The sequence below is a fragment of the Podarcis tiliguerta genome (assembly GCF_965153285.1).
Source record: "Podarcis tiliguerta genome assembly, chromosome: 5".
In the NCBI taxonomy this organism is placed as follows: Eukaryota; Metazoa; Chordata; class Lepidosauria; order Squamata; family Lacertidae; genus Podarcis; species Podarcis tiliguerta.
In genome coordinates, this window is record NC_139538.1 from 28,293,922 (window position 1) to 28,306,169 (window position 12,248).

Below are 12,248 nucleotides of genomic sequence, written 5' to 3' on the forward strand. Positions count from 1 at the left end.
TAGTTGTTATTGTTAATTTTTATAGTTATTTGTATGCTGGAAGCTGCCTTGAAAGGGTTTGACCTGAAAACAAAGCCTAGGAATAGTTAAATGAATAAATGCAACTGGACTGCAAATTGCTGCAGATCTATGTGCCCCACTGTGTTTATCTACGCCAGGACAGAGGAATCTTTTTCCATCAAGGGTCACATTTCCTTCTGGGCCACATACCAGCAGTGGGTGGAGCCAGAGAAAAACGTGGGCATAAGAACAAATGCCAACTTATACAGTAGGCTAGTCTCTGTCTCTCTGTCTCTCTCTCACCTTTCTCTATCTATCCAGACAAGCAAAAGGCATGATAAGAGTTAAAGGACCAATCCAGCTGGGTCAAAAACGTTTATGGTGCCATGTCTTAGGTTATGCAGGACATGTTATCTGGCCAAATTGTTCCTCTCCTCTATTAGATAAAACAGAAGGGAGATATTACGAAACTTGTACCTGGCGGCCCTGGTGGTCCTCTGGGACCTGGATCTCCTGGGCTTCCTAGGTTTCCTGGAGGTCCAGCAGGACCTGGGTTTCCTGGGAAAGAGACAGCAGCCACGGGTGCTCCAGGCGGACCTAGTAAATGAATGGATAAACAACTATTGTTGGTTATTGTATTAAAAAACAAAGGAGATGAGGTGGGAAGGTAGACCTAGAGAGATGATGAGGATATGCAAATCCTGCCTTCCTCCCAAAGGAACCACGGGCAGCTTTATAGATACCGGTCAAGTATACTCACCAGGTGGTCCCGTTGACCCTGCAGGTCCTGGTACTCCTATTTGCCCAGGTGGCCCTTGATTACCCATTTCTCCTGAAAAGAAGACCTGACGTTATTAGAAATGAGACAGTCTTGTTAAGAGTTGTTATGAATGATGTTCATAATAATAGGTAGTTGTTTTTGTTTTTAAAAAGTGGAAGCTGTCTTGGGGGCCACATAGAAATGTTTGTAGGTCAGATATTAGGCTGCAGGCTAGCCACTCCGGATCTAATCTGTGCAATCTCCCAACAACTAATATGAAACATATTAATACTGCAATCCTAATACATGTTGATTCTGAAGCAAGCTGCACTGAGTTCAATGTGACTTATTTTCAGGTAACTATGTATGGCAAGGATAGGGCCCTCCATATGTTGCTGGACCACAATCCCATCAGCACTGACCATTGGCCAGGACTGATGGGAAATGTCTAGCAACATATGGAGGGCCAGAGGTTTCACATTCCTAGTGTATAGGAATGCAGCCAAATATTGATTTTGTATCAAATAAACACAACTGCTGCCCTTCCTAAAGTTCCAAGTTGGCTCATTGCTTTGGAGAATTTTTGTAGCTATAAGAAACGCATGAGACAAATAATTGGGTTATTAAATAAAATAAAATGGTGATAATTTTATTAATATATCAATCTGCATTGACCTACTTCATTAGGTTAGCATAGCCTGAAACTCCTTCCTGGAAGTAAGTCCTGCTGAACACTGATAAATACACTTCCAATGGAGTAAATGTAAATGTTTTTCTCCAATTCCTTTTCTCCCAGGGTATGCCTCTATTTCGTTAGATGAGATGTGCTGGCCCAGTTTCCACCAGCCCCTCCTCCTTCTGTCTAAATAATCCTACCCTGACTTTGAATCCCAGGAGAGTAGCAAATGTAGTCCATGCACTGCCACACATCTAAAGATGAGTCAAGGAAGGCTTGGCTGAGTCACACTTCTCTGCCCAGCAAATAAGCCTTGAGTATATGAGGCTGTGGTCTAAACCACAGAGCCTAGGGCTTGCCAATCAGAAGGTTGGCAGTTCGAATCCCTGCGACGGGGTGAGTTCCCATTGTTCGGTCCCTGCTCCTGCCCACCTAGCAGTTTGAAAGCACGTCAAAGTGCAAGTAGATAAATAGGTACCACTCTGGTGGGAAGCTAAACGGCATTTCCGTGCGCTGCTCTGGTTCGTCAGAAGCGGTTTAGTCATGCTGGTCATATGACCCGGAAGCTGTCTGCGGACAAACGGCAGCTCCCTCGGCCTATAGAGCGAGATGAGCGCCTCAACCCGAGTCATCTGCGACTGGACCTAACAGTCAGGAGTACCTTTACCTTTTTATATGAGGTGGGCAGACATCCTGAAGCCAAGTAGCCCTGATACGAAGGTCTTATGATGAACTTCTAGCATCCAAATGATGCTCTGGTGCTCACTACTGTACCCTGTTTAATTGTTTCTCCCCTTAACTTGCATTGCAAGGCAAGCTTTTACATTTTGAAGTGCATTTAGTTATAAGTCACTTTGTGTACCTTGGTAGAAACAGAAATGCAGAACAGAAAAACAACGGCAGCTGTAACCTAGTTAAGAACTGAATTGTCACATTCCAAATGCTTCCTGTTGCTTAGCTCAAAGGCTCCTTTCCAAAGCAGCTGCACAGCAGGATACTTAAAAAAGAAAACTTTCCCCTTAACTGGCCTATGTCCAAAGGCAAAGAAGAAAAAGAAGGAGGGCTTCATCCTACTTAGTCATCAGTGGTAAAGACTCTCCTCCCTGGAAGAGAGGGGAGTGGTTGTGGGCGGGAGCCTGAGCCCTGCCCCCTGCCTTCCCTCTTACCTGGCTGGTGCCCATGCCCATCAGCAAGCACCCAACCAGGTGCCGCTGAGGAGGCATGTCCTCCAGCATATATGCTGGGCACCAGCCCTCTCCCGGCCTCTCTTCTCGTTGATCTTCGTCCCGTCAAGAGTCATCAGCTAGGAGTCATCACAGTCATCACAGAGAAGAGCCATGAGGTTTGGAGTTGGGGGGGTCTGTGTGTGTGGAGGCTGCCTGGTTCCTGGCTTGCCTTTTAACTTTAGGAGGCTTGCGTGCGCTCATTGCTTTACTGCTTTTAAAAATCCAGGCATCCAGGTTTGCTGTGTCCTCTTTTCCGTGTAAAAACCTACATTTAACCTTCCATTTCCCCCCACTCCTGGTGCTTGATTTGTTTGTGCGGTCTAAGTGCAAATTACCTTTCTTAAGCTGCAGCTTGTTCCCTTGCCCAGAACATGCCCCCCAGCGAGGTCTGAGTGTGAGCGTGGCTCCGTCTTTCTTTCTCCCTTGTCTCCTGGCTTTCCTTCCCCTGCCTCTGCCTTGGTAGCTGTGCGTTTTATTTTAATTTTTGGCCAGGGTGCTTGTACGTTTCCCCCCCTCTATTGCCCTTGCCTGTCCAATTGCGTGGCTGGTCTGGGTGACTGCATGGTGCTGATAATGCCAAGGTTGCAAGTTTGATCCCTGTATGGGACAGCTGAATATTTCTGCATTGCCTGGGTTGGACCAGATGATCCACAGGGTTCCTTTTCCTGTTCCCCTCTAATTTTAAGTTGTGTGTGTGTGTGTGTGTGTGTGTGTGTGTGCTTGCAGCATGTGTTTGTGCCTGCCGTTTATTGATTTATTACTCTTCTAGCGTGGGTTTAATTTACCCTGCCATCCCTTCCATTGGTACCACTTAAATCGGGAGCCCCCTGTAAAATTTTAAAGGCTGCCGGGGCTTGGAATAGACTGTGCGCTTAAAACTCACCCCTCTTGGTTTCTCTAAGCCACCCCCCCCTTCGCTTGATGTTTGGGGGATAGAAATAAGGCAGGGCTTGGGGTGGACAATTCAGGGTTTCTGATCAGGGAACCATTCCTCAGCACAGCACGTTTATACGTTTAGAACCTTTGAAGATGTGCCTTTGCATGGTTCTTGTCATTGGCTTCACTTGCCAGTACAGGCTCCCTAAAGGAAACCGCTTTTAAACAACAACAACAAAAAAAAAAGAAAACAAAAAAAGATTACAGCTTTACAAAGTTAGTCAAATACCTTTGATGCCTGGGAATCCGGGAAAACCAGGTTCACCTCTAGGACCTTGATAGCCAGGGATGCCTTCAATTCCCTGTAAGTCAGAGAACGAGATGAGAAAAATGATCTTGTTTCAGTACCTATACACAAGGTAGACTTGCTTGTTGGTTTTCAGCAGTTTCTGTGAGCAGGGAGAGGATGGAGGCAGAGAATGGCAAAATGAGACAACAGTCTGGCTGCGGGGCATTTGCAGGGGAGAATTTAGCAAGTTCATGAGTTGTTATACAAATCTTTCTCTCACTTGCTGATATCCCTTGTAAGTGAGAGAACAGATTTCTGTAACAGACTTCTATTATCTCAGCAAAAGCAGGGTTACAACTGGTTGCATTTTGTGATAATTTCAGGTGGCATGCCTAGCACCACCCAAATTCTTACTGTTCCTGGAAAGACAGTGTTGCTACAAGATTCTCCTGCTGTTAGAAAGAGACACTGTTGGCAAAATCAGTAACGATTTTTAGTGGTCTGCTATTTCCCCAGTTATTTAGTAAGGCAAATATAGCTGAATTTCAATCAACAGCAGATTAGCCAAGAGGCAGATTTCTGAATAAGTCTCAAAAGTTGCAGCATTAAAGTGACTAGACTTAATGAGAGGAGAGCTTCTTTTACTGAAATCCTCAGGGTTAAAATGGTGCTTTCGTGGATAAGTGTGAAAGACTGCAAATTAGATATTCCCCCAATTGTTGATAAATACCCTGGCATTGATAAAATAAAGCACAATATCTCATTACTGAAATATGAATTTGTTTAAATGCACCAATAGCTGTATGATATAAAAATAAGTGAAATCTCCTAGGTGCCTACACACTGACGCTCACATCTCATTTTTCTATTTTGTAGTAATTTTGTTTTGGTTTCTTTGCTAAAATGTGTTTGCAGCCTACAACCAAAGGTTAAAATAGTGAGTGGATAATTAAATGTAATTATTTCACTTACTGCTGGCCCAGGTAGACCAACGTCACCTCTAGTTCCTGGCGGGCCTGGTAAGCCATCATTTCCTCGAACACCTTTATTTCCTTTAATACTATAGCCAGGGAGTCCAGCAGGTCCTGGAATACCAGGGACACCTATACCGTTTTAAAAAGGAGATAGTTTTATAATACATACAACAGGAAATTGTTTTTATACCAGGAATTGTGTGGAATTCAGAGAGGCACAACCTGCATTATAACTGAAAGTGAGACAGCCTAACTTGTTAAGTATTATCTCACAGTCTCTATTTTACTTGTGTTAGGTATGATAAAATAACAGTTCCTACCTGGTTTTCCATCAGGACCAGGGGGGCCTCTGTTTCCTTTTTGGCCAGCAATTATTGCACCTGGTTTCCCGGGAAGTCCTGGTTGGCCAGGTAAGCCTGGAGGTCCAATTGGTCCCTGGTCTCCCATACTACCTTTAATACCTGGGGGCCCTGGTATACCAGGCACCCCAATGTCTCCTTTGACACCTATGCAGTATTTAAACAACCATTAGGTACAGGTTAGTCAACTTTAATATACTTTTAAAGAGGCATGACACATTTTAGGTGCATGGCAACCAAAATCAAAAAGCAATAGACAAGTAACATTTTGAAGTAAACTGGTTTACTCTGCACTTAAGCAGACAGAATTAAGCTCGTTTTAAGACTTACAGTTCTGACTTTCTGTCAGGGAAGAGTTAGAAGTTTCCAGTTTATCAGAGGGAGAAAGCATTCCCCAAGGGGGGAAGGAGAGCAGTGAATCTAATAGAAGGGAGCAAGAGGAACAACAGGGAGGGACTGGCTGTTTACAGGAAAGGCAAGGGTTATGTTCTAGCTCAGATTCGGAGGAGGGGAGATACAGGCCAGCTCTAGCCAGGAGGTTAGAAAAAAGAGCGGGAAAACGAAGGGAAGGGCGCCTTCGCCATTTTGAGAGTGGCTGGTCACAGAGAAGCAGAGCTCAGAAGGTATCTGAAATAAGTGACTCTGAGGAATAATAGTTAAGAACTGTTTATAAGATTATTTTGTTAATACACAATAAAAAGTTATAAAAGAACAAGAAGCGTTTGTGTGGTGATCTGAAGAGGACAACGACCAGTCCTGACACTTTCATTCCCCCCCCCAAAAAAAAACCCACAACAATTTAATTTTACCTTTAGGACCAGGAATGCCTGGAGGACCAGGAATTTGCTGTCCTGGAGAACCTGTATTCATAATTGTTTTCATTACAAATGCAGAACACAAGTACAATACAATACATTGCAAGAACAGGAATAGAAACATGGCTGAATGCAATACTGAAAGTCCTTATTTCTAGGATTCACAAACATATATCTATCCAGTAACAAAGTATTTGCACATATTTGCCTGTACCATTACTGCATTACACATTCTAGCTGATATTAACCAATGTATTACTAGTTCTAGGTCTTATTCAGGATCCCTCCTTTCAAATACTCCAAATGTGCAGCTTTAGAAGCAAATGGAACGTCAGGCTCAGTTATCTTCCCCAATATTTTCCTCTTAACAAACCCGAGTAACTGAAAAAGATCTGTACCTAGCAGCTGACATCTCCAGCTATTCTCATCCAAATCACTCCTATTTGTGTGTTGTTGTTTTTAAAGAATCAAAACTGAAACTTTTAGTAATTCTCAAACTACTTTGAAAACTTGATCAATACATTACTTATTTTTAATCTGCAGTAAAAGCAACAAAAAGTTAAAAATGTGAGTGCTTTGAACAATATAAATGTTGACATGGCATGAATTCCCTAATGACTCCCAAAATATTGGAACATATTGAAACAAAATGAACATTATTAATGGGATACCTTGTGCTCCCTTCTCTCCTGGGGGTCCAGGGATACCATCCTGTCCTTGGCTACCCTTCTCACCAGGTGGTCCATCATCACCCAGTAACCCAGGTGAACCTGAGGATGATGTTGAAAATTTAGCCTTGATGAAAAAATATTATACACTTTATTTGTTAGTTTGTGGTTGATGGTTTTATTATTCTTAATATGTGATTGTACCAGAAATGCTTCTTAAGCCATATGAGAAGGTTGAGAACTTATTTACAGAGTGGCTGCAATACCATCAAGTTAATGATTTGTTAAAAGAAGATAAAAAGAAATGGGGGGTTGAGGATAAGAAATCAAAATTTAATGTGGATGTTCTAGAAGGTAAAAACAAAACGTTATCAAAAATATACGATTTATTATTAGACTGGCACACGAAAGATGAAGAAGTAAAGGAAGCCATGATTAAATGGGCTATTGACTTTGGTTATAACATTGAATTTGAAGCGTGGCAAGAGTTGTGGAATGTAAATATGAAGTTTACGGCTTGTATTGCCTTAAAAGAAAATTTATGGAAAATGATTTATAGATGGCATCTTACCCCGGTGAAACTGGCTAAGATGTATAGAACAAGAAATAATAAGTGTTGGAAATGTGGAGAGGTGGAGGGTGACCTCTACCATATGTGGTGGACCTGTAGTAAAGTGAAGGGTTTCTGGGAATTAATTTACAACGAACTTAATTTTTTTTAAAAAATATACCTTCCCAAAAAGACCCAAAGCTTTTCTACTGGGATTGATGGGTAAGGAAATTGAAAAAAAAAAAAGATAAAAATCTCTTTTTATATGCCACGATTGCAGCCAGGAATATGTTAGCCCAGAATTGGAAGACGGATGTAATACCTAATATAATGGATTGGCAGGTAAAAATGATGAATTATGCAGAACTGGCCAGACTATCAGGAAAATTAAGAGATCAAGATGAACAGACATTACAAGAAAATTGGAGTAAATACCGTATTTTTCGCCCTATAGGACGCACTTTTCCCCCTCCAAAAATGAAGGGGGAATCTGTGTGGGTCCTATGGGGCGAATGCAGGCTTTTGCTGAAGCTTGGAGAGCGAGAGGGGTCGGTGCGCACCGACCCCTCTCGCTCTCCAGGCTTCAGGAAGCTATCAGCAAGCCTGGGGAGCCCGCGGGAGTTCCCGCAGGGCTCCCTAGGCTGCGGATAGCAGCCTGCTGCACGGAGCATGGGGCACGCTCAAAAAACTAGGTGCGTCCTATGGGCCGGTGCGTCCTATGGGACGAAAAATACGGTACCTGATGTATATAAGAAACAATTGTAAATCATTGAAGATACTGGTGGGGCTGGAATAACTCTTACAGCGTGTGGTAGATAAGTATAATATATAAAATACGAGATATTAGGGTTTATTTGATACTTACCAAAGGAATGGAGGGAAGTCCAAGGCTCGACAGAGCCTAACTTAAATATGTGATTTATATGTGTAATGTATGAATGTATGTATGTATGCTTGTTAAAAATCAATAAAAAATCATTTTAAGAAAGAAAGAAAGAAATGCTTCTTATAGTTGATATTAATGGATAAGTTAGAATGATAATTTACTTTATAATAATTTTAAAAGTTACAATATTATCAATTAATTATGTTGTCATATTAGGTTTTGAAATGATCTAATATTGGAGCGTCATTGTAGTGATGTGTTGATCATTCACATATTATTCATTACTTAAATGTGCATGCCACTCTTAGGTCCAAAGCGGCTCACAACACAACGAAAAGAATGGGAAAGCTCATATTTTCTGTTGTGAGCAGGAGAGTGGCCCTGCAAGGATTAATGAGAGGCTTTTGTTGGAGCACTTCATGGTATAGGATAAAGCTGCCAGGAACTGTGCTTTCCTATTCCACAGTAATCCACCCACATTTCCCATGGCACCAGTGGAAGATAGGTGACCAGCAACTGTGCTTGCTCCTGTGCCTCCTTGCTGTTGGTATCATCTGCCATTATCTCAAGAGAGCCAGTGTGGTGTAGTGGTTAAGAGCGGTAGACTCGTAATCTGGTGAACCGGGTTTGCGTCTCCGCTCTTCCACATGCAGCTGCTGGGTGACCTTGGGCTAGTCACACTTCTCTGAAGTCTCTCAGCCTCACTCACCTCACAGTGTGTTCGTTGTGGGGGAGGAAGGGAAAGGAGATTGTTAGCCGCTTTGAGACTCCTTAAGGGGAGTGAAAGGCGGGATGTCAAATCCAAACTCTTCTCTTCTTCAGGATGAAGGAGAGGCGTAGGCAATAGGAAGTAGGAAGGAGCAACTGCTCACCCACCCTTTCCCTCTGGTCAGTATTGAGGATTGTGTCCAGAGAGAAAACCTACATGACATATAATCCACCAAGCGAAATGTTATCAGTGAAATATGGTGGCTCAGTGGGAATTTGGTAAACCTCCTAGTTTGACAGTTTGCCTAGCACTGCAAAAAGAGAGGGGGTGGGTATGAGTATGTGTGTTTGTCTCAAGCTGCACAATACAGGGCAGATGGGCTGCATGTAACTTTCCGGGTCACAATTTGCTGCTCTGCAGCTTAACTGTAGCAGTCAGTTTCATAGGATCACAGAGTTGGATGAAAACTTCTGGACATCTAGTAGCAATCCTTGCTCAGCGCAGGGTTTGTAATGCAGCATGCAAGTGATCCATTCTAAACAATGTAAGTAGGAAAAGACAGCTGCCTAGCTTCTGGTTAAATACCTCCTGCAAAGTACAGCCCATCGTGGAAAGTGTGTACCTTGAAAAATATAGGCGAGTTCTAGAATTGGCCAGTACAAATTCTGGCCCACCAGTGGGAAACCTCAGTGGTAGAGACCAGAAGAGATGAAGCAGCTTTCATAGAAAAAGCTATGAAAAACTAAAACATTGTGGATTGCATCCAACTTTATACTCGGAATAGAGTCATTGATATTAATGAACCTAAGTTAACTTAAATGAGTCTATTTTGAGTAGGACCAGCATAGCTTATCACCCACAGATTTTTCTTCAACAGTGAGAAAAAGAGGAAAAATAAAGACAGAAAAAGAACTACAAATAGGCAAACAAGCAACAGACCTGGAGAGCCTCTGATGCCATTTTGTCCTGGTAATCCTTTAGTGCCTTTAACACCATTACTGCCAGTAGGTCCTGATTGTCCTGCAAAGGAGAGAACGAGAGAGAGAAGAAATGCAACTTTCATTTGTGAAGTTTGCTCTTTATACAGCTAACACAGAGACCATTGCTACATCAACTTCAGTAAAAATGCATTACTCCCAATAACAGTGCTCTCTGTACTGAACTGTGCTGTACTGAGCCCTGTTTATCTAAATGAGAAACTCAGGATTTAACGGAGCCATCAATAGAAGAAGAGTCTATTTTGGATCATTGTATTAACACACACACCAGTTTGTATCTCTTTTGCACAATGGGTTTTCCTTCCCCCCTGATTTGATATTCAGTTGTGCAACCAGCTGCATGGGAAGTTATTACCTAGATCAGCTTTGTATTAAAATACCCCAAGGAGAACCTGTGCTGTATGAGTGAAACAGCATTACTGAATAATATGATTTGCATGGCATTATACTGTTTCTGTTAGCGCGCATTCACATGGAGCATCAATCACAAGCCACAAGGGCACTGTTAATGATTCCTAGGATGATTGCTACTGGTTCAAATGGCAGTTCAGGGTCCAGCAGGAATGGCATCAGTTGGCAGTGTTTGAAGTATTTCCTGTGGCACAAAATGCCTAGGCTAGCTGGTACCTTTTCCATAGAAAGAAGCTGTTTACAGTAGTTGCAGTTTTAGTTCACTTAGAAATTATATTCCACTCTTAACGCTTTGCATTGGTGCCTAAAAACACACACTTTACCTGGAATTCCTGGTAAACCAGAGTCCCCTCTGTTTCCAGATAGTCCAGGTTCTCCAACAAGCCCTGGCCGGCCTGGTGGTCCACTTTCACCTTTTCTTCCTCTTTCTCCTGGGGGACCTGGATCACCCTAGCAAGCATCAATGGGAAACAGGATCATGGTAAATAACAATCAAACCTATTAAGCACAGCCTGGACCCATGGATCTATTACTTTCTATACCTCAGGTCCTGGGTCCCCAGGAGGTCCAGATCCAGGACAGGCTGGTTCTCCTTTATCCCCTGGAATACCAAACAAGCCAGGTGGCCCTGGTATTCCTGGTGACCCAGGCAAACCAGAAGAACCTCGTTCGCCTTTAGAACCTGCAATGGCATAGACATGGCTATTAGAATAGATATTTTAGATTTTTTTAATTTCCCAAAGGGGGGGAAAGCCACCAAATCAAGTAATGAAAATATGAAATGAGACTGAGTTATAAAAACCTGTGAAACACCATTCCCCATTTATGCACAGCTTGCTCCAATTCAGTCCTTACAAATGCATTAATCACTAAATTCAGCTATTTGTTTTTCATGTGGCTATTACAGTACTATTCCCCTGATGACTATTCAGATACATGGGTAAAATCACCTGGCACTCCCATGTCCCCTCTGTCTCCTGGAGCTCCTGTCAATCCCTGTCCACCAAGAATTCCTGGAAGTCCCTTGTCTCCTTTGGAACCTGAAAGTATAATCAATTGCACATATTTTGATGCACTTCAGGATTAGATGGGATGTCACGGATCATTATCCAAAAGAAAGAACAGTGTTCTTGGTTACTCTGTTCTACACCTGCTACTTATTGCCCCTCAAAGGGTGACTACTCCTACAGGGAATATGGCACTGCTCACATTTTCCCAAGCTGTCCGAATGTATCTCATAAACATGACATAATGAGTGTATGGTTAGCATTTTCCTAAAATTAAGGTGCCGCTGCTACTGAGTTTCATCAAGTTTAAAAAATAAAAGATTGGGCATTCTTGAGTTTTTAACCGTTTAATATTTCAAGTACGTTTCACCATGTTAACCAGCACTGGTATGAGAAGTCTCTGCAACTGTTCATTCATCTTATTCTCCATTCAACCATGAGCAAGCGCATAACCATAGATGATTACGGATGCATTATTCCTCACATAACTCTTGTATTAACTAGCTCTTGTCTTAGTTTGACAAATTACTAAAAGAAGGTTCATATTATTTTGTATATCTGATACAGTTTAATATATAAGTTAGTCCATATACCTGGTGGCCCTGGCATTCCTGGTAGTCCATCAGGACCTATGCATCCTTTCAGACCTTGCTCTCCTTTTTCTCCCTTGAGTCCCATTCTTCCAGGAAATCCTACAGCAGCAATGACATGCATTACACTGGAAGTCAGGATCACCACCACTCTCATTAAAAAAACATAGCATGATAATTGTAATGGCATCAAGCTGGTTTTAGCAGTAGTAGTAACTGCTGCATATACCTTTAATTCCTCTGTCTCCTTTATCTCCGAAACTCACTTTTGACTCTGATGTTCCAGGAGAACCTTTATCACCTGGTTCACCTTTTTCACCTGAGGATCCCTTTCTTCCTTTTGGTCCTGGGAAGCCAGGAGAACCTGCAAATGAAAAACAAAACAAAACAAAACTGCTTTTATTATTTTTCTTCTCTGCAATTGCAGCACTTTGTCTATTACTTCAAAAGCTGG

At 42.3% G+C, this 12,248-nt stretch overlaps 1 protein-coding gene across 2 annotated transcripts in view; it reads right to left on the reverse strand.

Annotated features, from left to right (window-relative positions):
* Positions 1-12,248, reverse strand: part of COL4A3 (collagen type IV alpha 3 chain) — a 97,230-nt gene that overhangs the window by 9,423 nt on the left and 75,559 nt on the right. For both annotated transcript variants that reach the window (XR_014511855.1, XM_083442563.1), the window contains exons 34-46: positions 12,024-12,158; positions 11,798-11,896; positions 11,148-11,237; positions 10,740-10,879; positions 10,521-10,647; positions 9,728-9,808; positions 6,647-6,745; positions 5,970-6,020; positions 5,122-5,307; positions 4,800-4,930; positions 3,828-3,900; positions 761-832; positions 478-597 (exon numbers count right to left, since the gene is read on the reverse strand). Coding sequence is in view for 1 of the 2 variants with exons in the window: in XM_083442563.1 (XP_083298689.1) it covers positions 478-597; positions 761-832; positions 3,828-3,900; positions 4,800-4,930; positions 5,122-5,307; positions 5,970-6,020; positions 6,647-6,745; positions 9,728-9,808; positions 10,521-10,647; positions 10,740-10,879; positions 11,148-11,237; positions 11,798-11,896; positions 12,024-12,158 (1,404 nt within the window). In the remaining variant the exon portion in view is untranslated. The remainder of the gene's footprint in view (positions 1-477; positions 598-760; positions 833-3,827; positions 3,901-4,799; positions 4,931-5,121; positions 5,308-5,969; positions 6,021-6,646; positions 6,746-9,727; positions 9,809-10,520; positions 10,648-10,739; positions 10,880-11,147; positions 11,238-11,797; positions 11,897-12,023; positions 12,159-12,248) is intronic.